At 42.8% G+C, this 26,340-nt stretch overlaps 1 protein-coding gene across 1 annotated transcript; it reads left to right on the forward strand.

The window, feature by feature from the left end:
- Positions 1–9,066: 9,066 nt before the first annotated feature.
- LOC148013075 (uncharacterized) lies at positions 9,067–25,646 on the forward strand. Its single transcript, XM_087668544.1, has 5 exons — positions 9,067–9,087; positions 23,994–24,142; positions 24,330–24,447; positions 24,618–24,687; positions 24,788–25,646. Exons 1-5 carry the CDS (start codon positions 9,085–9,087, stop codon positions 24,928–24,930), a joined length of 483 nt encoding a protein of 160 aa, XP_087524670.1. The 5' UTR covers positions 9,067–9,084; the 3' UTR covers positions 24,931–25,646.
- Positions 25,647–26,340: the final 694 nt, after the last annotated feature.

Here is a 26,340-nt window from a genome sequence, read left to right on the forward strand (position 1 = left end):
TTCATCTCTAGATTTCAATCGTCAATTGCATCCAATGCTCTCTTTAGTCTTTCAAGCATTCAACATACATATGTTAGGTCATACAAATGACATGAGCTCCAAAATGACATGTAATGCTTCAGTAAGAGACAATGTATGTTGCATACATTCAGTAACAGTTTCCAGCCATTAAAAAATTCTAGATCTAAATATTTTTCAACATAAAATCCCAGCTCCAATGCATGACATCAAGTCCATATGACTTCCCAGCATATACCTATGCTTCAATGGTACTCTTGAACAAGTTTCAAAGCTCCAAGCTCATGTTAGAGGTGCATACATGCTGTAGGTTGTCTATATATAGCAAACCATTGTTATTTTAGATCTATAATTAGTTCTTCAAGATCCCAAATGAGCTCTCAGTCAAGCAATGATGCTATAACTTGTTGTTTATTATAGTAAACAGCTAGTCTGCACAGGTCTATGCTGAATATCTCAAAATCTGTGAGGAATTTGAAAAACGTTACTTCTGCAAAGTTGTAGAAGTGAAAACGGTCAGGAATACCGGGTTGTTTCTCCAAAAACCATTTCTATAGCAAGATATAGTTGCTGCAAAAAATGGATTGTAGGCACAGTCTCCTTTGTTGATGTTTTTTTCAGATCTGATGTCTTAATGTCAAATGGCCACTGCCAAGCCTTCAGGCTTTAGGTGTTCAAGCTCTGATATACTATGTTGGAAGAGAGGGAGAGAGATAGAGTGGAGCAGAAGATGAGTCTCAGCTCATTGTTGTTCTTCTTCCATCATACTCATTGAAAGAGACTTACACACATAGGTATGACTAACCAAGACTAACTGTGGTTAAGTCACTGACTACACCAACTTATTGAATGTCACACACGTGTACATCTGTATCCAGCTAATGTCGGTCACACACATAAAGATAGACTGACTGAAAAGTAACGGGAGCTTGATATTCTAACAAGTCACACATAGGCTAAACATGCATTGAGAAAAGGTAGCAAATCGTACTTAGTATGGGTGAATGAATCCTAGGCACACACAATTTCATTCACAATTTAAAGATTGTTTTACTATTGATTTACCCCCTGGTTTACCACCTACACATCTTGAAGATCATAAAGTAGATTTAATCCCTGGTTCTCAACCACCATGTAAAGCACCTTATAGACACAATCAAATTGAACAGAAAGAAATCCAAGCCCAAGTTAAAGAATTATTAACCCAAGGACGTATTAGGCACAGTAGTTCTCATTTTGGTGATATCTGATCCCTAGGGTAGACGACCTCATGGATAAACTATAAGGAGCCACTATTTTTAGCAAAATAGATCTCAAATCTGGATATCAGCAAGTACGATTGGATACACCTGACATTTTCAAAACTACATTTAGAACTCAATTTGGTCATTATGAATTCCTTGTTATGCCTTTTGGTTTGACTAATGCACCAAACACATTCAGTTGTATGATGAATTGTATATTTTTGAAGCATCAACATTGTGTAATTGTTTTCTTTGATGACATATTGGTTTTCAGTAAGAATGAGAATGATCATTATGTACATTTATATTTGATTTGTAAATTGTTGAAAGAGAATCAATTATATGCTAACCCTAAAAAGAGTGAAATTTTTAAAACCCACATTGAACACTTAGGACATATTGTTTTTTCTTATGGTATTCAAGTCGATCCTAAAAATATAGAAGCAATTTTGAATTGGTCAATCCCTAAAAATGTGCATGGGTTACATTCTTTCTTAGGTCTTGCTAGCATTTATAGAAAGTTTGTGAGAAATTTTTCATTACTTGCATTGCCTTTAACAAAATTATTAAAAAAGGTGTTGTATATCATTGGTTTGATCATCAGCAAAAGTCTTTTGATTTACTAAAACATGCTTTAACGCATACACCTGTTTTGCAATTACCTAATTTTAATCGACCATTCTTTCTAGTACTCACTGATGCTAGCAGATCTGGAATAGGAGTTGTCCTTATGCAAGATTCACATCCCATAGCCTATTCTAGTTGTAAACTTAAACCCTCTGAGCTAAAGTATTCTATCTATGATAAAGAATTGTTAGCTGTGGTACAGGCCTTACGTCAATGGAAACACTATCTAATGGGATCTGAATTCATGATCAAAACTGACCAATAAAGTATCAAATATTTCCTTAGTCAGCCATAAAAATAATTTTTTACCGTCATATTAAATGGGCTACTTTTATTCAAAATTTTCGTCCACTTATCCAATATCAACCCAGAAAAGAGAATGTTATTGCCGATGCCTTAGAAAACCTAGTATCCATAATATTTCCATTCTATCTTTTGATTCCCTTATCCCTATGAAAGATACCTATGACCAAGACCCTAATTTTCAAGCTGATTGGAATAAATTAGTTGCTAATAACTGGATTCCAATTGATTCTTTGTCTTATTCTGATGGACTTATGTTTTGTGAGAAAAGATTGTGTGTCATTGTTCCATTTAGATCATTTGTGTGTTGCACGAAATTCATTGTCCCCCATATCAAGGCCATAGAGGTATTATTTCTACTTTATGTACATTGGTTGACGATTTTTACTGGTCACAAATGAAATCTGATGTTTCTAATTTTGTTTTTAAATGTTTAATTTTTCAACGAGTCAAGCGACACCATGGTAAGAAATATGGTTTATTAATGCCTTTGCCAATTCTTGAATGACCATGGGAACATATTTCAATGGATTTTATAACCGGTTTGCCTAACACCCAAACTAATCAGGATATGATTTGGACTATTGTAGATTGATTTAGCAAACAAGCATATTTCCTTCCATGCAAGAAAATATTAATTGCATCTCAAGCTGCATAATTTTTTTAAATACTATTTTCATTGACCATGGTTTGCTAAAAGTTATTATTTCTGATTGTGATTATTTTGTAATAATTTTTAGACTAATTTGTTTGCTAATTTAGGTAATAAGATTGATTTCTCATCTGCATTTCATCTTGAAACCAATAGGCAAGCAGAAGCCACTAACAATACAATATTAGATCTTTTGCATACATACACAATTTTAAAACCACAAATATGGGATACACACATGTATTTACTTCAATTTTGTAATAATTTTTAGACTACTTTGTTTGCTAATTTAGGTAATAAGATTGATTTCTCATCTGCATTTCATCTTGAAACCAATAGGCAAATAGAAGCCACTAACAATACAATATTAGATCTTTTGCGTACATACACAATTTTAAAACCACAAATATGGGATACACACATGTATTTACTTCAATTTGCATACAATAATACATCACACACAGCTACATATAAATCACCTTTTGAAATCATTTATGAACATAGATTGCCTACACTTGTTACATCGTTGTCAAAAAAAGTTAAAGTTGTTGATGATATTGCCCATATGCATGCTATTATTTTTGTTGAAGTTAAAGATATGATTGTGAAAGCCCAGCAATCATACACTAAACAAGCTAACAAAAAAAGAAAAGCCATGAGTTTCAATGTTGATGATTATATTTGGTTACACATTGAAAAGAGAAGATTGCGAAGTGTTGAGAAACACCCTGTTGTTAAGTTAGGCCCTAGATTTTATTGACCTTTTAAAATCATTCACAAAATCAATGGCAATGCATTTAAACTAGAACTACCTCCACATTGGCAAATCCACAATACTTTTCATATCAATTTACTACAACCTTTTAGAGGCCAATTACATGTTCACCCTGTCTATGAAAACCCTCCTTTGTTAGAAGAAGAAACTGAAATCCTCGAGCCTGAAACTATTCTAGATACAAACTTTATGACACTAGAACTAGCCGTATATATTCTAGATATTTGGTTAGGTTTAAAAATCATCCAGTTGAACTAGAGGCCCAATGGATGCATGCATGCGACCTAAGTGCTTACCCCTCACTATTCACTCCACATTGAGCTAATAGTAATTGAGGATAATTGCTATCCCACCCTGAGGGTATGATGCCAAGAGGCATATTCCACAGTGGATTCTGTGAGACCATGGTGGATTTTGTGAGGTTTTTATTCCACAGTGGATTCAATGAGGTTTTGCGGTGAATTCCGTAAAACTATATTTATTTGCCAAGGCTCGTACATAAGGTGGATTCCTTGTACGAGAAGTTGATGGGGACGCATGTTCTTTTCGGGTGTCATGTTGATTTAATGTGCAAGTGGATGATTCCACAGCGAGTAATTCCGCAAAATATATATTTAAATTAATGGACGTTTATGAGTTTAGAGTACACTCGTATTAAATTAAGGTTAGGATAGAGTTTCAACCTGTTTTATTATTTTGTAGTTGAAGATTGCTAGGTACTCACTTTTTTTATTTAATTTTATTATTTTCTAATAATTGTGAATGCTTCAGTTGATGTATAAAGCAAGCGGTAGTGGCGTTGGGAAGCACTAGGCAATAGTATGTATTCAAATTACCTAGAAGAAATTATCATTTTTGATGGACGTGCACCTTATCATTAAAGGCATGGCACTAATATTTATTTAGGCACACTTATTTATTGAAGCACTTGATAAATATTTATTATTTTATATGTATATAGGCTTGCGGTTTAAATATTTCATTATTGGACATTGTATTTGGACACAGCTCGACTTTTGGGATGCCCAACTGCTTTATTATTTATTTGGATAAAAGCAAACACAAAATCCAAAGCATGCTAATTGTAAAATTGGGCTATTTTTTAGCTTGGAGATTAATAAATTCATAAATACATGCATTGTGGAGCACTCACACAAGGCATGGGGGGAGATTGTACCCAATTTGTCTCTTTTCTTCATGTCATGCAAATATTTCTTCTTGCTTTATGAGATTTAATAGAGTTCTTTTGTTCTTGGGGACCTTTCGACTCTCGCTACACACGCATCCAGCATTCAATTTGTGCATCAGGAGATGACCGATATAGACCCCTACAAGATGCTCAATCACATGCTTTATTAGCATGAGCTCCATCACATGGAAAGACACAATGACATGGTTGCTAATCATCATGAGATGGTATTAAAAAGTGATCTTGTGATTGAGCAATTTTCCCTCTCCAACTCTCAAGCTCAATCGACCTTAGAGCACCTCACCACTCTTGTAGCCCAATTAGCCACTACCTCCACACAAGATAAGGCAAACAAGTCCAAGCACAAATCATGACAACCTCCACCATTGAGAAGCCATTTCGTGACCCACAGGGTATCCTTATAATAGCTAAGAGAATAAACCCTACTATCACATATGAGGTTGGCGATTCCTCTTATGTTAACAATGATCCTCTCTTTAGCTCTCCCATCATCCATGCAGCCAACAGCCCTCCCCCTCACCCCCGTGAGACCCCCACTCACCATTGGAAGAAGATCCCCTACTCTCTCTAGGATATGCAATGGCAATTATATGGCTCAACCTAATAGTGGAGAACCTGGTTTTAATGGCCAACATGGCAATAATAGGCAACATGGGACCCATAGGCAGCATGGGGTTAATGAACAACATTGCTTGTATGGACACCATGGTATGTATGGGCAACATGGTATATATGGATAGCAAGGCTTTCCTGGGTAGCAAGGACCCAATTATCTTCGTAATAATATCATTCTTACCAAGTACAATTGCCAATCACCATTTCCATTAACTTGAAAGAATGGACCTCTAAATTGGAGTCTAATAATAAATATTACCCACATACTAATGATCCAAAAACTCTCTCTACCTCTCTCCCTAGGAGCCCCAATGGCAGTTATATGGCTCGGCCCAATAGTGGACAACCCAGTATTAATTGCCAGCATTGCAATAATAGGAAACATGGCACCCATGGGTGGCATGGGTTTAATGAACAACATGACTTGTATGGACACCATGGTATGTAGAGGTAGCATGGTATATATGGATAGCAAGGCTTTCCTATGGGTAGCAAGGCCCTAATCATCTTCGTAATAAGATCATTCTTACCAAGTACAATAGGCAATCACCATTCCCATTGAACTTGAAAGAATGGATCTCTAAATTGGAGTCCTATTTAACATTTACTTGCATGTACTGATGATAAAAAAAACTCTCTCCATCTCTCTCCATTTAGAGAGATTTTCCCACAGTTAGTGGCACTACATAAGCCATTAGAATCATGAGTTTATTAATTGGGAAGACTTTAAGATACATATGAATCAAGTTTTTGTATCCCTAATGAAAAAATGTGATTGACAAGACAATGGTACCAACTTGACCGATGCAATCTCTCAGTAAGGAAGTATACAAATCAGTTCATGAACTTGACCATGTATGTTGAGAGTTAATGATGAGGCAAAATTAGATCAAGTGCATCTATGGGTTAGAGCCTAACTTGTTGGCTGATATAATGGCTCAAAAGCCTTCTACCTTATTTGATGCAATTGAATTTGCTAAAAGATATGCTATAAAGTATCATAAAAATGAGGGCTCTTAGCAATGTTTTGGGCATCCCCATACCCCCATGAGGCTAGGCCAATATGACAGTGTCTCTAGAGGCAACCCCATATCTAGTAGCAACCCCAAAATCCCTTTGACCTAGGTGGTTGTTTGCCTCATGATATTGGTTTGACCACTTTTACTACACCCCCTTCGTCTACCACTTCCAGTGGGGTGCCTCCCACTCTACCTGCCACCTGTAGGGGGATACTTGCTAATGAAAACCTAGCAACCCATACCTCCCTGGGCTCTACTGGCTCTCGTTTCAGTGGGGCAAGCCACTCCTGAGGTATTGCTGTGTCTATCTCCCTTCTCCTCAACTCCTTCTCCTCCAACAATCCAGGAGTCCGTCTTTGGGAGTCCTGCTGCGATCTCCACCCAGAACCTGCTGCGTGCCCTAACCTCAGTAGGGGCATAGACATTGAAGACTCCAAGGCATGAGTTCCCAATATCCAATCTGATCCATGGAACCCTCCCTCTCACGATCGTTCTGTGGTCTCGTACAGAGGCGGTGAGGCTTGGGCCAATAGAGGTGTATACACCACTCTTGCCGTGGGCATCAATGGCGTGCTCCTAGTAAGTGTGTGAACTACCGAGGAGTACCTTCCCTACTTGCTGGGCCTGGGCGGAAGTGGGCTTGTGCTCCTGTAGAAGTAAGTTATCGATCCATTCAGCAAGGGCAGGCTGCAGCTCTTGTCGAACAATCAACTTCTTGGAACCACGTGCTCACTGTAGTGGAGGCTATTCACATTCCAGGATGCAAGATGTAAACTCATGGAGAAACCTGTGACTGACCGAACAAACATCTGTTGAGTGTGGAAGTTGTTGACGAAGAAGAGGAGCTATGAGGCATGCGGATACGCTTTGCTGTCGGCCTGGACAGTGAACTCCATTTCCCCAGGGTAGCCCTCGGGTGGATGGGGGTGATGGATGCGCCTGGTGGTACCACCAGGGCATCTATTAGCGAGGCTGAGAGGGTGAGACTCTGTACATTGGTAGAAACGGGCCGTCTCTGCTAGGGGCCACTCGATCACATCCATTGGGGCTCTCCACTGCAAGGGGGCTCGAAAGATAATGCTCAGATGTGGGATCTCGGCCCCAGCTCACTAGTTAATGTCCATCATGCAACCTGGCCACTGCTGGGAGAAAAGTGCCAGTCCACCTTCTCCCATCCACTGGGAGATGTGATCTGCTACGTAGCTTTTCCACCTTCTCTATCCGAGTCGACGTCCAGTCTCCTGTGTGAGACGTCTGAAGGAAGAAGGCGTAGTTTGGTCCATCCAGTGGTGCCAGTAGATAGACCTTGCCGCTCCTTGACTTGCCTACCACGAAGATTCTCACCTCCAGGGGTAGTGAGAACTCTCTGCGCTCTGCAACTCTGAGGTAAGACCACGACCCACTGCAGAAAAACTCCTGTGGTAGCAGCTACGCCAGTCTCGGGAAAGTGTGACAGGTGGCATGGACGGAAGCGCTGGTGATTGTGTGGGGAGGGGAAGGGGGGCTAGACTGTCGGTGAGTGGAGGATGTCGGTGTATGGGGCTTCTCACCTCTTGTGGGGGGGGGGGGGGGTCACCTGTGCTGGGTGGGGATTAGGCGTATTGGTCGGTGGGGGTGATGGTGGAGAGGGGGAGGATCGAAGGATGGTGGGGTGGTCAGAGGCACACGGTGGGTGAGGGGGGGCTAGTAGCTCTGGGGAGGGGGGGCTGTGGACTAGGGTTTGGGGGGGGGGGGAGCCGTGGGGAGGGGGGGGGGGAGGGATGTGTGCCCTCGGGTGAGGTGGCTTGTGACGCCTTTGTAGGAGGTGGATGTGTAGGTATGTAGTCCTACTGGGTGGGGTGAGGAAGGGGGGGACACGTGGTGTTCTGCCGAGGGGGCGACGCTTGCCCTCCTGCTTCCTATTACCGTGGCTATCGGAGGGGCTAGTTGTGCCCCCCCCCCCCCCCCCCGTTGTCTCCCTCTCTGTCGTCTCTAGACCCGTGTAAAGCTGTCCGCGTCCACCTGTGGGGGCCTGTCGGTGAAGCTGCCTTGGCTCCGAAGCGCGTGCACTCTGTGCCAGATGCCCAATGTCATGGGAATGCAGGTACTACTCGGGCTGTGCCTAGTCACAATAACCTATTGCCTAAAGGAATATGCGCTTGCCTCAATCTCTAGAAACTGTGGTATGTTCTTTGTCTCTTTCATTGCCACCCGTACCTTTGGGACTTTTGCGGCTATCACTGCATTCGCAAAAGAGGCGGGAAGGACAGTGTCGAAGAGCCCCATCCAAAGTCTTCCACAAGCTAGTGATACTCTATCGCCAGTTCGAGGAAGAGTAGGGTGACTGGGTGTCTAATGAAATTGTTGTGGAGCGTGAATGCCTCCACAATGAAGCCACTGTACCAAGGGACCACGTATATGAACCCCTTCGTGGAGACATAGGGTGAACTGGCCACTAACTCATGGATTGCGTCTGCCGAGGTGAGTCGTACCATGAAGATCCCTTGCCCTTGAGAATCGCCTTCATGATCTGCGCCGTGCCGATGCGCAGTGTGGAGTGAAGCCAATTCCGAAGTTGAGCCCTGGATGGAGAGTCTCCTACGACTTGACTGAAGATCGCTGTTTCTTTTAGCTCCAGTTCTATGGTACGGACTGCTAAGAGTTGTTTCTCAGAGAGGACTACACACAAGGTATTTGACTAGGGGGCACTTGCAGAATGCACCACCAGAGGTTTCCATTGCGTGTCCCTTCTGAGAACCTACCAAACACACTACTGTACCGCCAGAGGGGGGGGGGTGTTGCTGCAAGTGGAGGGAGCTATGGGGAGGGGGGGGAGGTGTGATAGTGAGGATAGCGGGGTTTGTTTTCTGACGGCGGTGGAGGCATTGGGCGCCACGGGAGATTATGTCAGGCTGGAGCCATGGGGGAACCTGGATCCGCAGGGTGAAGGCCAACAAGTGCCTGGGGGGTCAGAGTGGCGTTGCAGTGTGTGGTGGGTCTGGATCGTCTACTTGAGGGCAGCGTGGGGGAGATACCAGGGTGGGGAGGGGAGGGGGGGCAGCGCGAATGGTTATAGGTGGGTGGAGCCACAATGCGAATGGGGTGCAGACGGGGAGGGGGAGCCTAGGAGGCGGCGCAATGGGGATGCAGGCGGCAGGAACCATAGGGTGTGGGGGGGGGGTGCACAGCGGGGAGGGGGGGCAACGTGATGGCGAGAAGGGAGGGCGTAGGGGCCTAGTGTGATAGCAAGGAGGGGGAGACGTAGCTTGATGCCGAGAAGGGGGGGACAGCGATGGCCTTGAGGGACGGGGGGGGGGGGGTCCAATGGGGTTACGATGGTGGGGGCGAGAGCAACGGGGCGTCGGTAGGGCCTTCTCCTATTGGTATGGATGATTTTCATGATGAAAGACGTATGTAAAACAATTTTTGGTTTATGAGTAACGAGAAAGACATATATTTCTTTATGAACTCAAGACTAGGTAAGCAGTTGAAACAAGAAACCGTGAGTACTCCTTCCTTTTCCTTTCCTTCAAACAATTTTGTTTTCAAATGTCAAAATAAAGTAGGTGCATCTTCATGATCGTTATTTCAATTTAATGCATTTAATGGACAAAACGAACTCACATTATTTTCCACATCTATATCTATCACAAATCCATTTAATCTCCCTCCTATTCCACCCTCTTATTCCGTTGCTATATTCTTTCAACCTCCATTGAGTGTACCGTATGTAACCTCTCATGTAGGATCACATGTGTTTTCATTCACCACACTGGGGGGTTCTTCAAACTTAGGCATAGTGGTTAGGACCTCATCTCTTCCTTAGCTGGGTGATGTTATACCTTTTCCTCACACACTTTCGGGATCATTACAGCTTGGGTATTCCTCCTAGTCTCTCTGGAGTGTGGATTAGTTGGTGCCATAGTTTGCCTCCATGGCATTACCTAGTGGACTCTCTGGTCATTATGCTGTGTCCTAGCTGACATTTGGACAGGGCTTACGTATCCCAGTGCCTCCATCTCCACCGGCACCTTACGAAAACATTCATGTTTCAGTGCCCTCGTATAAATTGACACTCATTGGACACTCATAGCCTATTTTTGCTTACGCATCTCTTCCCCCTCCTTATTAGACACCACCACCACCATCTTATTCTCCACATCCATCTTACCCCGCATTCCCGACACCTCATGGTTCTATCTCATCTTCCGCCAAGCATGCATTCAATGACAAGACTCGTTTTAACGGGTCAAACTTTACAACTTGGTCAAACTTGATGAGACATGTCCTTGACTCAGAGAAGCTATGGGATCTTGTGGAGGGGTTGAAACCCCAATGCGATTCCGCACTTGTTTCATATGAGGTCATCCGCTCATGGAAGGCTAGGGATGCCTTGCTATTGTCGAGCTGATGCAAGGATTATTGCATGAGTTTTATTCTCGACTTCAGCATTTTGACTTAGCGCAAGAGCGATGGCCACACTTGACTGACCACTATGCAGCTGGGGATAGGATCCCTTAAATAAATCTTGACTACGAGCTTCAAAACTTCAAAATCTCAAACTAGGATGACTTGAAAGTTAAGTTGGCTGAGTATCGGCATCTTCTTGCCAAATTCTTAACTACAGGGACTCCTAAGTTCTCTGATGATTAGGTCACATTGTTTCCTAACAAGCTTCTGCTTAAATACTTCAATTTTTTGCAGTAAGTGGTATCTCTGTCAAATTTACCCATATTCTATGAATTTGAATGTTAGCTATTGCGTTATGCATGGCTGTTTAATCAATTTCATATAAATAATCCCTCAAAGGGGGTTCTTATTCCTCATTCTCAGAAGGGATAGTAAGGAAAGGGTAAATCAAATCAAACTTCAAATCAAAATCAAGCAAGGAAATCACAAGGAAACTCCCTGTCTCAAATCAAACCCGGATGGCAAAATGTACCCAAGAAAAATAGGTATTGTCAACATTGTCAAAAGGTTGGCCATTTTGATGACAAGTGTTGATCAAAGGTAAGAGGCACAATATCAAAACCCAAGTCACAGACCCCCGCTCCTCGGTCGGGCAATCTCCATCAGGGGAGACAGGGTGATGGCAAGGAGTAGTAGAAAGGTTAGACTCACATTGCCATCGGTTTACCATCTCAGTTGACGATGTTCTCAGCTCTAGAGGGCTTATCTGGCTGGTTTACAAAGGCCCGCATTGTCTTTGTAGAGATATCCGATGCGAGTCTCGTCCACATCTGTGAGTTGCCTCCTGACGTTATTATCGTAGAAGCCCACTCGTCATAGCCGAGCACATTAGTACTTGTTTGGATTGTGGACAGTGGAGCTACACATCACATGGCTCCTATAGAGGACATCTTTCGTACCCGAGTCCCTGTAGATGGGTGGGTCCGTGTAGGAAACAACTCTTGGTCAAGATCCAGGCTCAAGGTTGCGTCAGTTTTGTTACTGACAAGGGTTCCAATTTGGCTTCATTGGACAATGTATACCATGTTCCTCAGCTTAGGGTGAACTTGTTATTTTATGAGTTGTCTCACCGTGAGATGGTTGAGGGACTTTCTCGCCTAAAGCTAGCTTGAGATGACTGTAAAGCATGTCAGCTCGGGAAGCAACACTGTACCCCATTTTCTTAGTAGTCTACACAGAGAGCTGAGGCGTATCTTAGATTTCTTCACGTTGATCTTTATGGGCCCACATTCCAATGCTGCCTTGAATGGCACGCTGTACTTCTTTTTGATAGTAGATGATCATTCGAGATACATGTGGGTGTACTTCCTCAAGCATAAGTTCGATCCTTTCACATATTTCTCTGGTTGGGTGCTGCTAGTTCATAACCAAACAGGTCGTCATGTTGGTTGCATGAGGAGTGATAGCGGTTGTGAGTTCATCTCCAACGAGTTTTCTAAGTTTCTATAGCAGCATGGCATCTCTCGTTAGCTCACCTCTACCAACTCCTCCTCTCAGAATGGAGTCAGAGAGTGTCGGAACCGGACAATCATGGAAATGGCACGCTTTATGCTATTCGTAGTAGATCTCCTTGAGCCCCTTTGGGTTGAGGCTGCTAACACTACGGTGGACATTCTCAACTAGTGCTCGACTGCGGCTCTCAATGTGGAATTCTTTGGCTCTCGGCCTGTCATATCCCACTTCAAAGTCTTTGGGTGTCGTGCATATACACATACGCTTGATGATAAAATAGGAAAACTTCTTTGGTTAACTCATACTAGGCCAAACTTAGCTTACTTGGTCAGCATTCTTAGTCAATATTTCACAGCATCTAGGATGTCACATTAGATTCCATATCTTCGTGTGTTGCGTTATATTTGCGGTATACTTATTCTTATGGCTTCACTTATGGTTCTGGTTTATGTTTGTAGGGATAGACTGATTTTGATTGGGTAGGGGATTTTGATACCCAGCATTCCCATGGCGGCTATCTCTTCACCTTGGGCACGGCTCCCATTTCTTGGTCGAGCCGTAAGCAAGAGATGGTGGTGGCTTCCATAGTCGAGGTTGAGTATAGGTCTCTCTTCGATGGCACCATCGAGGCCATCTACCTGAGGAGCTTACTTGTGGCGCTTCACTTCCCTTGTGACTCTCCTACCATTGTCTACTATGACAACCAGAGTGCCATTGCCCTTGCGGACAACTTGATCAGCACACCATGAACGTGGCATGTGGGAGTCCACTTCCATTTCTCCAAAGAGCAGGTTGAGTTAGATACTATTTCTACAGTTCGTGCCTTCCCTTACTTCTTCAGGTGGATGGGGAGAGGGTGCTTCCCTCTTGCTTTCCCTTTCAGTTTGAGAGGGGGCGGCCACTTCTCTTAATAGTGACAGTGATGGTGCTTACAGTTTTTAGACATTCATTCATTTATTCTTTTGTATTGTACTTATAGACATTTGTAATTTCATCTGCACTGTTAGGATGACATGATTGTAAAAGGACACTTGGACAAGTGAACAATTCCCCTGCGAGGGCATTGTCCAAGTGGCACCATTGCATTGCATTTTGCATGAGCATGACATCTTACATCTCCCTTTGCATTACCCCATGCATTGGCATTCTGTTTATGTAAACATGCATGTGTGCGCATTTATCCCTTTTTGGTCTTTTGGAGTAGTCAACTCTAGATCCACCATATTCGTGGCATTGCACATGGCAATCTCCAAGGTAGTTGTCCCTAGCTTGCTTGCTTGCTTCACATCTTTGCTATATTTGTGTCATCCACACCTTAGCCATTTTCTTTTTCATCGACACCCAATGATAAAAAGAAATGCGTTCCTAGAGAGTGTCTGTATACTATAAGCACAAACCCACTTGGGAGGGCCCAAACTTTCTATAAATAGGTATGCTGCCCTCCATTCAGCCTTAACCTCGTTTTTGCAGATTTAGGTATTTCTGCTTGCTACCCACATCCCGGATCTGAAGGACATCGCAGTCCAAGTTGGCCATTATTGTTTACAACAGTTTATCACCAACCTACCACACACTGTTTGGAGCTGATTTCAGCATGTTGACTGTTGCTGCTGTGTTTTCTCCTGCGTTTTTAGTATTTCTCTCTCCTCATCTACGGTTTTAGTCTTTCTTTCTTGTATTGCTGTTTGCATCAGGTTTAGCCTTTCTTGGCTGCATTTATTGGTGTTCGACATCCGGAGGCTACCTTGCTACAATTGGGATTCGTTTGGAGTACGACATACTCTCTAGCTCATTATCCTTGCCCTGATCCTTGAGATACAGGAGTTCGAGGTACAATATTCATTCACTACATAGTGTGTTTGCTGCATGAGAATTGTATGTTCAATAGTCATATCACTTCATTTCTTTGTATTCATTGTCTTTGAGTTACCCTAATTCTAACTGTGTTCTTCTATCAATTTGTGCTTTGTCGTACGGTGTTATTTTTGTTTCTGTGTCAGGGTATTTCTTCACACCCACCACCTATAGAGGAATGCCCATTGGTGAAAACTGTGCCGCCTACACATCTCTTGGTTGCATTGGTTCTTTGCTTTTCTTTGAAAGGGGGGGAGGGCTAACTAATTTTGGGGGGGTCGCCACATCAACCTCCTTTCTTCTAGCCTCTGCTTCTCTCCAGCATCTTGTTACTTGTACAATCTCTAGGTCTATGATCTATAGATGTCTTCTAAACCTTGACAGGTCGGGTAGGGCTAGCCTGCTAGCCAGCCCACCGGATATGAGAGCACTCCCCTAGTTACATCCTGTCATGATCTCACAGTCAATCTCCTCTTGGCAAGCTGGGGCCCACTATTGTAGGGCCTTACATTGGCTCCACTAGTTTTTGGGCATGTAGCAGGTTGTGGAGAAAGGATGATTTGGGTAGTATAGACAATGTTGTAGTGGAGACCCATTTTAGATAGGGTCTCCACTTCTCGCCTAGATGAGGTCTCACCTCTTGAAAGCCTTGGGAGAAGAAATTTCCATGTTTACCTACCGCAAGTGAGTCTTGGGATCTCTAGTCTACCTAACAAGGCAATCCCTGGAGGTGTTTAAGCAAGGCCATAGGAAGTTCTGAACTAGGCGGTGTAGTTGAGCCATGCATGACGAAGGAAAACACCAATAGGAGGCAATGTGCTAGGCTGTCACCAAAAGAACCTAGTTGACCACTAGCAACTTGCTCGCTAGGAAGAGGCATTGTGCTCCAGTAGGTCAACTTCCATTGAATAGAGTCAAGAATAGGGGTAAACTACTTTGCTGCTATGATATCAATTTCCAGTTGGAACCCAAGTTACTTGATTGTCTAATTGACAACTGTTGCTAGCTCATCCGAAACCCAATTGGATATCCACTTGATGCTAGAATCTATGTTTGTAAGAAAACCAACGGCCATCCTTCTACACTAAGAAGAAAGTGCATGGGGGGATACTTTGGAGTCTACCTAACACCTATAGAGGAATGTCCATTGGTGAAAACTGTACTGCCTACACCTCTCCTGTCCGTGTTGCTTTTTTTTTTTTTTCATTTTTTTGGTTTGGAGAGGCAGGGAAAGGGGGTTTAAACAATCTTGGGGGATCATTGCATCAATCTCCTTCCTCTTAGTCTTTGCCTCTTTTTGACGTCGTGCTGTTTGCTATAGAATCTTCAAGGTTGCAATCTATGGATGCCATTTCAAACCTTGATGGATCGGACAATCTAGCCTCCTAGCCAAACTAGTTACATCTTGTCATGACGTCAGATCTATGGGTTCTAGATAATAGGCTGCTTGTCAATCTCCTCTTTCTTTGACATGCTCAATGCCCCACCCTCGTAAGGTGTGGCGAATGATCCATAGTGATCTAAGTTGTAAGGCCCCCATTATGAGGAGAAGCCATGTGTCAGCACGGTTGGGTCTTGACTTGTATGCCAAATGAGGTCTATGTGACAGGATGGCAAAAGGGTGACCTTTGTGGATCTAGCCCGACGACGGTAAGGGAATATTCCTAGGCCGACTAGGAAAGGTTCATAATATGGTTGGATAGGCCAACTAGACTACCTTCCCGAGCTATAAAAGGAAGACCCCTCAAAAGCCATCATCAATCTATCTTTCACCCAATCAGAGTTCTTCTAGCTAGCCTTGAGCTCTTCGCCTATCATCTGTCTGGATCGCCATCTAAACTTGATAGTGGAAGTGTACGGGTGGATAGAGCCATCTATATATCAGTTTGTTCAAAGTTAAAGCAATCTTTGTTCTTATTTTATTTTTTGTGTATTATCTACTCCTTGCTCAAATTTTGTTTGTTGTACTGTGTAATTTCTACACTCTTGGCATGCTAGGGCCCATTGCTGTAGGGCCTTACATTATATCTAGATTTGGAATAGGCTATGAAGAAAGGATGATTTGGGTAGTGTAGACAATGTTGTAGAGTGGAGATCTGTCCTAGAGACTGTCTCCAGTCCTCACCTTGATGAGGTGTGAACTCTTGAAAGCCCTCCTAGAGGACTTTCCATGTCTACCTATTGCAAGTGAGCTCTTGGATCACTAGCAAGCCCGATAGGGCATGACTTTGGTACTTAAGATCAATGATCCCTAGGACCCCTTGGAGCAATGATGGATGCTAGTATTATAAGCCACCTTAGCATAGGAATCCTTGGACCCGCTTGAGTTGGGGCCATAGAAAATTTGAACTAGGGAATATAGGTGAGCCATGCATGACAAAGAAAAACAACAACAAGAGGCAATGTACCAGGCTGTCACCAAAAGAACTTGTTTGATCACTAGGGCCTTGCTCGCCAAGGAGAGGCATCATTCTCTAGTAGGTTAGCTTCCGCTGGATGGAGTCAAGCATAGGGGCTGTATGATATCAAGTCCCACTCAGAATCCAAGATACCTGATTGTGTGATTGACAACTATTGCTCGCCTATCTAAAACCTAAGTGGATATCCCACTCGGTGCTAGAATTTGTGTTTGTAAGAAAACCAACCAACTTTCGCTATTTTATTTTTGCACTTGCTACTATGTAGAACACCTCTAGTGCTAGGCTCATTCTCTCAAGCATCACCTCATCATCCTCAACATAGAGGGGTGTATTGTTTGTATACTCTGAATCCAACATGTAGGGGATGTTGAGCTAAGACACGCTTTATAGCTGATTAGCATTTTTAAATAGCCCCAAAATACACTTAATTAATGAAAAACACAAATTTGGTGCACGGTTTGAGAGAGTTTCAGTGGTCCCCCAAAATCCAAAATTTTGGGGCACCCTTTAACATCTATAAATAGACAGGATGGCCACCATTCAGCCTTATCCTTTTGTGTAGGTTTCTCACTCTACAGTGCAAATTTCAGCCATTAGCCACCTACCATTTGCTGTCCAGCCATCACGATTGCAGCCCATCACTATCCAGGCGGCTTGTTTCAGCCATTGTTCCGTTGTTTAAAGGTCCCCATTTATTGTGCCATCATAGCACTTCATCAGCTTGTGTTTTCAACATTTGGGGCTAGGTGACAAGCTGTTGACATCTCTCCCACTGGGCGACTACTGTAGTATCTCCGTTTTTGCAGTCTAGCAGGCCATCTACATCAAGAAACACCTCTCCAGTTATCGCTTGATAGTTCTTTGCCTCGTGATCAGTTTTTAGCCTTCCTCTGGTGGTACACTGGTGTGTTTACTATATTTTATTCTCCGACTGCTGTGTTTTGGTGAGCAGCTTGCTGCCCTTCATTATTTAGCTTTCTCTGAATGGTGGTTACTGTAATTGGGATTTGTCTCCGGTGGACGTCACTCTTCGACAGTGCATCGCTCTGCCCTTGGGCGTTCTATACACTCTTATATTCATTTACAACATTCATTCACTTTAGAGTTTCTTCTCTATGTGTTTGTCTCTGTGTTTGAGTTTTGAGTTTTTGTGTTTTGTGTTTCGCGTTTAGGGTTTGAGTTTTGCTTTTTGTCTCTATCTGAGTCTTTGTGTTTTAGTCTTGGTGCTACATGCTATGTTTCCTAAGTGCAAACCCTAGCATATCTTCACATGGTATTAGAGTCGGTGCTCTTCTAAAGAGTATCCTATGGTGTGACTGTGGAGGCTAGTCTTTGTGTGAGAGCCACACATGACTCAATTTTGACTCGTAACATCTTAGGCACCTTCTTCTTTGGATCTTGTGACGCCCTCTCAGGCTTCTTCACATGTAGACCAGTTTACATACATTGGACTTGAGTAGATCGTTGGAAGAATGTACAAGGGATTTAGCAGAGGCCATACATGGATCGCCTATGTATGCATTCCCACACACCTTGCCCCGATGTAGATCCACACGATCTATTGCTCACCGAAATAGCTGGTATGATGATGAGTGTAGTCACCCGAGCTCGCTTACAGAGAGAAGTGGAGCTAGACACTTAGACACATCGCCAAGCAAAGGTGTTCTTCAAATGCCTCGTGCGGACGAAGAAACGAGACTACTTAGCGAAAGCAGAAGCATAGATATATCAGCTATTTTTGGGGCGGGATAGCAAGAGCACATGGAAGATGTTTCATGAAAGACAACCCCCCATACAGATTACATCACTAGATGCTTGGCTTGACTGGAGACAGTTGTATGGCCTGCCAGGACAGCCACCTATGCAGCCCCCACAAGCTTGTAGGCCAACATAGTGGTCTTTCTTCACATGGAAAATGGTTAGGGATGCAATTTATAGATTACAAAATGGAAGGGCATAGGATGAGGATGGACTAGTAGTAGAACATTCTGACATGCTTGTGACATATTAGCACCCATATTAGCACATATGTTCAATAGAGCAGTATGTGAAGGTTTCCCTATGAGTTGGTCAGACAATACTATATTTCCGCTATTTAAAAGTGGTGATCCCCTGATTCCTAGCAACTACAAGACTATCATGATCGGTCATACTTTGGCCAATATATATGGATCTATATTGGAGCATGAACTTAGTGAGTGGGCTGAAATGCAAGGCAAGAGAGCACAAGGACAAGCAGGTTTCAGACGAGGATATACCACGCTGGACCATATTCTCACACTTAGAGCCATTATTGAGGAGGGCTGAGCCCGAGACAAGAGGATCTATTGTTGCTTTGTAGACTTTCACAAAGCTCTCGATACAATGCCTCGTACACGCATCATGCAGAGATTGCAGGACATTGGAGTACCAGAGGGTATACGATGGGGTGTCCATGCATTATATGAGGCAGTGATAGGTCATGTACGAGCACCTGGGGGGACTATTAGAGAGGATTGACAGTACCATCACCCACATTGTTTGGTCTATACATAGATGAAGTGTTTGATTACATAGATCAAGGAGCTAGAGCCAGCTTGGCAAGGGTGCTGATACCGATATTACTGTATACAGATGATATTGTTTTCATTTCAGATTCACTAGAGGGATTGCAGTGCCATGGTGCTGATACCGATATTACTGTATGTAGATGATATTGTTTTCATTTCAGATTCACTGGAGGGATTGCAATGCCATCTAGATGCTTTGCATATCTTCTGTAGAGATAAAGATCTCACAGTGAACCTTGGGAAGACCAAAATCATGGTTTTCAATACTTTAGCAGCATAGGTGACTAGATCTATGTACCAATTCACATTTGGGGGAGACATATTGGAGCATGTGAGGGAATATGTCTATTTGGGAGTCACCTTCTCTAGCCCATGTTTTTCGTTGAGAGGGGCATCAGAGGCACGTTTGGCATGTGGATACGCAGCACTAGGGGCACTCGAGAGTCAATGTGCTCACATATAGTTCCAAGAGCCCCGCACCAAACTCTGGTTGTTTGATACCCTAGTCACACCTACATTACTATATGGAGCCGAGGTATGGGTTGCAGCTTGTACCACAAATGTCTTAGCCCACTCACTATTAGATTGGAGTAGAGAGGGATTATTATGATGGTTGGGATAGCATGGAAAGGCCATTGATCATTATGATAGCACGCATGGTTAGGAGTAAGCCCTCCACCCCACATCCCATTGTTAGAGCAAAGCTAGGGGCAACACCTATAGTTACGGAGGCACTCTTCAGGGCAGTGACCTTTTGGCACAGACTATGGGAACCTCTAGTAGGAGGTGAGAAGAACTGCTGGTTTTCACAGATTGTTATTTGGATCAGCCTATATGGTTTGGATTTTGACTGTCTTCCACCTTTGGATTAAAGCCTTGAATGCCCTACACTTTCTCTCAGCTGATCAGAGTTGAACCAGGTGATCAAAGGTGATATCTTGAGGATTGAGATAGCAAGGATATGGATCCATCCACCACTCCCTCTAGGATCAAGGATGAAGTTCTACAAGAGTCATTTCTTGTGTCTCTTTGATGATGGTTTCACTATTCGGCCAGCATATATGGACACCCATATATCCCATAGCGTACGGGTTGCTATCGGACAGATTCACACCTCCTCACATAGGCTTTAGATGGAGACAGGCAGATGGACAAATACCCTAGCAGAGGATAGGACTTGCCAGCTTTGTGATCGAGAGCCTGAGACGGAGGAGCACTACATATGCAGATGCACAGTATACTATGATATACAAGGACGGTGCCACTACCTTTTCCCTGATGGATTTGGACCTCTTTGTCGCGTCATGGAGTACGAGGACCAGAGATCCCTAGGTCTTTTCCTCCTGGAGCTCGAGAGGTGCCAAACTGTACTATTGCGAGACGGGAGGCCAGCTCACCCAGAGGGACACACATAGAGAGCAGTGACAGACTTTTTCTACAGAGCCGACCCTACTGACACTACCAGCCTAGCAGAGACAGAGCCACCCCGCCACACACCTTACAGGCCACACCGTGGAGTCACATTAGATAGAGCCATTTCCCTTTGTCGAGCATGACGACCCCGTCTACCAGGACCACGTCCGAGGAGGCCATATCACAGTTGGAATAGAGCCATTATCACGAGACACTGAAGATTCACTACCAAGCATATCAGTGAAGCAACTAGGGACCGCATCATAGCTGAGATCATGTGTAGATCTTGAGATCAGCTACAGCCCATAGTCTCCAGCACACTTTTGTACATGGTTCTATCAGATCTGGTTCTCCTTTCCTTTCCTTTTCTTTTCTATCGATGGAACAACACTACACATGGTTCAACCCTAGTATAGTCCCATCGTATAGTTATTTTCAGTATTGTTTCATAGGCCACCCACTTCTTTGTAATGTTATCTTTACCTTACTGATGAGATGACATTAGATATGGATGTACTCTGGATTTTGTCTCATAGATCACATTGGCCTTATGTAGATGTTAATATATCTTTCTTTCTTTCTTTCTCTCTCATCCCCCCCCCTCTTTTCCTCCTCCCCCCCTCCATGGAGTTCCATTTGCCATAGCTTGGTAGTCAAACACGTGAGCTCTATACTCAACAGTGGTATTTGAGCCACATCTCACCACTACTGCATTCATCTCACCTCTGCTGCTGTTCATGTAGTGCCTCAGATAAGGTATTAGGAGCAGCATATTGGGTGTGTTGCTTGTCTTGCTGCTTATCTTTCTTCTTGTAGCATTGGTCAATAGTATAACCAATATGCTTGCAATATTGGCACTTAGGTGGTTGTTTCTTGGTGTAGAAGGCAGATGTTGCTATGTGAGCATCTTTGTTACGCCTTTAGTCATCCAACAGGATGGTGACCATCTCCTCATATTTAATCTCTTGAGCCACCTTGAGAGTTGTCACGGTTTCATGGAATTGTGCTTCTTTCATCAAGCTATTAAGAAGTACAAACTTTTTATCGTCGTCATCCAAATGACCATTGAGAGTGGTCAATTGTTGGTACATGAGACTTAGATGATCAAGACGTTGTTAAGAGTCTCCGAAGGATTGTAGGAGATACTAAACAATTGCATCTTCAAAAATAATTTGGGAATTATTAATATCTCCCCCAAATGTGACTTGAAGGCCACCCCATACTGCTTTTTGCTGTTTTTGTGAGATCAAGGTGATGAAGAGGGTCCCGATGATGGCGAGCACACTTGCTCTTCTCGAGCCATTCTTGATGATGTTGTGGGTTGTTCCGAACATGCTCTGGCTCATCAGTGGACACAACTCTCCATATGCCTTCCCCCATAATTACGAGCTGAAATTTTTTCTTATAGATGGAGAAGTCCACGCCTGAGAATTTTTGGATGGTGATGCCATATCTTGACATCCCGATAGTAGATGCAGTCATCAGTGGCAATACTTTTGAACAATAGTGTGAGTTGAGGAAATAGTGTTGAAGATAGTATCACCAATCTTGCAAGTGAGTGATGGGCAGTAGAAAAGTAATATTGCAACAGTTGTCATGAAGACCACAGTGCAGAGTAAGAGGCAGCTAAGCGTGTAGGGCAGCCATGTGAGGAGAGTGATTGGCAGGCACTTCATAAATGGGGCAGGTGGTAGGTTTGTGGACTCAGGCAACTGAGGGTAGTGAACAGGGCAGGTATGGGCCTTTTTTAAATCTTTAAATTCAAAATTTATTTTTTTAAAAAAGTGAGCAAACTTACATGTCGAGCCTTTTTTAAATTGTGATGACGTGGATAGATTTAACGGCCGTACGCAGGTCAGTCGACGACAGACAGGCTGCTGTTGACTAGCGCGATAGGATAAGCATGTTTGTGTCAATGGTAGGACTGCATTGTTGTAGATTGACACACAGGCATGTGGCGCACAGTACATCCTGTTGGTGAGGTGTTTGTAGGTGAAGCCACATCAGATTCACAGGGCAGCAGAAGGCGATGGTTTGGAAGTTCAACTTTCCAGGGTGGCTCTCAGGCTGTCTTTAGCAATACTCTTCTTCTTCTTCTTCAGCTTCTTGTTGTTGTTCTTCTACTACAGGGGTACTGCTGATGACAGGTAGCTGAAGCAGTGCACAAACAACAGCAGGCATGTGATGATGGATGGGCAGTGTGCCATTCAAGCAGCAATTTGATGATGAGAAAACAAGTCTTACTCTACATTTAACCTTTAATCTGAATAATCTTATTAATATTAACCTCTAATCTGCATAATTTTATTAAGTATTAATAGGAATAGGTTAATTTGGATTGCAAAAGAACCTTCATTAGGTATCGACCCAATGGTTATATATCTATCTCTAACAAGGCCTTATTAAAGTAATAGTGTTGCAGCTTTGTATAATACCTTGTTAAATATAGTGGGTGGATGTGTGTCTACATGCATGCTTGCATGCGTGCATGGGCGTATGCATGTTTGTATCCGAGTAATCTGTGTTGCATGTATGTATGCCACGTGGCTAAGGGCTGAACATGCGGATATTCAAGAGAACAGTTGAACATGGGTCCAAAATGCAGAATGCAGATGCCTGATTTTGCACAGCATTTTATTTGATGATGTGCCTCCACTGTTAATGCTGAGGGAATGGGCTCTCTGTCATGGGTGATATACATGGTGCAAAGGCATGGGCTGATAATACCGAGAAGAGGCTTAGTTCTTTACTGGATGAAAAAGTGAGATTAGTAAAGGTCTTAGTACACATTGCACGAGCTCTAACATGGATGAACAACGCTTAGAAGTTTTTGATGGCTCCAGCTTGGAGAGAAGTTTGATGTTGAGCTTTGGACACATGCTCCATCATTGCAAAATTCAGTTTCTTCCTAGTGGGTGCTTTGTGGAGCACCTGGCTATGCCTTAACGATTATTTTCAGCCAATTAGAGGATAGTGCAATCATGATCCACGTCTCAGAAATTTTAGTCGCACTCTTTGCAGCTGTTGCTGGACTGAGGTTTTACCCGTCTGCATGGTTTGTTGAAATTTTGGTAATGAATACATGTATTTCTATGCTGTTTTTGCTTATGTCTGTTTCTCTAATGCAAGCCCTAAAGCTTGTGCTGCAACAGGTGTTAAAGGACTGAAAGATAGATCTATGTGTCCCATGTTGAGATTTTACCAATAGAATATATGCATTCTCAACTAGAGGAGCATCTTGAGAAACTTCATTTGGGTTATTTGAAATTACTATCCACCGTGAACCATAAAATCATAATCCTGCTGTGCATGTTCATGCAGTGCTTATGGTTTTCAATAGTACTTATTCTCATATCCAGACTAATACGTCACCTTATTTATGTGGTTATGCAGGAATATGTAAGGAATATCACAGCGAATGGCATGCAGACGAGTTATGGACAAAGTGGCCAACTAAATGCTTGCTGGAAACATCAAGTAACCTCTGAGGAATACAAAAGAATATCGTCGTCATCTTTTCTGGTCTCTGTGATTCATGGCCGGTATACTTATTTGCTTGGCCCACTGAGCAGGATGTATTATGTTGTTAGCTCTGAGAGATTATATCGAATGACATTCTACACTAATGTCGTATCTTTGTACATTCTTTAAAGACAAGTGTGGAGAGCTTTGCCATTATCCAAAAATGTGCTATTCATATAAGATTCCTTGTAATGCTTGCATAAGCAGAGGTGATGTCATTGCCCAGATACGACATGCTAGAGCTATAGCAAAAAGGCTGCATCCAGTTGCTCGAATGGTGGAACTTGATGGAGGACATCTTATCACACATCAGAACGTGGATGAGGTAATGATCGATTGGCTTTTGAAGTTTCATCAACAATTGTCACATGCACGTGATATATCTAGCTTGATCCTTTTTTGACTAAGCACTTAACGTAAAACATTATTTTATTTTCCAGCTCTGAAAATGGAAACTTTTGAGATATTGGTTTTTTCCTTTCACCTTTTGATTAGGTAAATCAAGAGATTATGAGTCTTATTCAAGCAGCAGAATCTAAAATTCATCCATCTGACTGGACAAAAGGTTTGTGTATTATTCAGACTTTTTGATTGTATCTCTAAGCCCCAAGCATGTATCCTAGAAGGGAAATTTTTTGGCTTAACCATGGCTGTTTGTTGCACAGGAACTGCAATGCCTGAGGTCTGTTTAGAGAGCGACTATAGCTGTTCAGCATTTATGAGGGCATTTTGTGAATGGCTTGCATGTGGATGTTGCTGCTCTGCTTTGAGTAGACTGCAGAAATTGTTCATTAAGCAGAAGGTATAACTTGTGAAGTTGTTCTTGGATCTGCTGGCCTAGCACTTCATGGATTACTCCAGATGTTATCATTGTGGATTGTTGGAAATTGGAGATACGTAGATTTTCACAAGCTAAGCCTAACCTTAATTCTTGGAATCTGGAAGCTTCAATCATTGTAATGTGCTGGTGAGTAATCAAAATGACATTCACCAATCCAGAGTGTACATACAGCTGTTCTCCAAGGTCACACTGGTAGAGTTCAAAATATCTGGTTTGGATTTGGCATGTTTTAGAAAGCAAAAATGCTTGGCAGCCATTTTCGATTTCTTGTTACAGCACATAAATTTTCATTATTCTGGGGGACTATTCGATACCAGCCAAAATAACCACTCATTTACCCATTGTAGAACATTGTCAGCATATATATTGTTTATTGGAGCGTGCTAGAAACTTTACAGTCTCAACATTCAATCATTCCTCATCACATCATTTTGTAATCAGTACACACTGAATCTAGCATTTGATTCGATGTCTCATTACAGTTGACAAGGACAGCATATTGAGAGTTTTAGTTGTAAGCTCTCCCCTGTGTTGAGGCCACTCAGTGTGCAAAGTTTGAAAAGGATATTGAACTTCCATGACTCCACTCACTCATTCGCACTATGGTCGGTCGGTTTGTTGATTTGTGTTTTCGTGTTAACTGAAAATGCTAGTCCTGAGGCAAGAAGCAAGTGTATAACAGAGCATTTATATATTTCCTTGAATTTTGGAAGGAGAAAGCATTACAGTATTCTGAATGTATGTATCTCCTCCAATTGGACTCAATGCTGCAGTCGGCAACTGAGTTTTCAGTTTTGCATGCTGTCCCATCTAAGTTTGCACCTCACTAGATATTTTCAAGTGCTTCGGTTGAACGAGATTCTCAGGCCTCCAGTTAATGCTTGCATACTCCCTCATTCCCTTTACACAGCCCTCAAATTGGAAGGGTAGCTGAGACTCTCATTTTGAAGGGTAAATTTAGAGTAGCTCTTTTACATCTATAGTTTCTGGAAGGTTTATACAAAGAGACTTTCTTGCTAAGGTCCTTTTGAAGGTCAACATCTACTTTGCTCTTATGGGGAAGAGTGAAAGCCAGGGCAAAGCCTACTGCAACAAACTGACAATGCTACTCAATTCTTTTTGTCTCACCACTGAGTTGCATTTGTAATTCTTTTGGGAGCTTAAGACCATTATTGTGATATGATAGTGAGAAGGTAAATCCCTAATATTTCACCTCTTTGAAAACTAGGGGAAATCTTGTGAACCTGAGATCTCCTTGGTCCAAAGTACAAATCAACACCCCTACTTAAGAATGCTCTCTCCATGGGTGAACCATACATGGAGTAAAGTCAACTGTATGGATTTCATAACTCTTGCTCCATAGGCGAAACACGATCT

Source organism: Lygodium microphyllum, chromosome 26, assembly GCF_053477565.2.
Source record: "Lygodium microphyllum isolate KBCC chromosome 26, Lygodium_microphyllum_v1.1.10, whole genome shotgun sequence".
Taxonomy (NCBI): domain Eukaryota; kingdom Viridiplantae; phylum Streptophyta; class Polypodiopsida; order Schizaeales; family Lygodiaceae; genus Lygodium; species Lygodium microphyllum.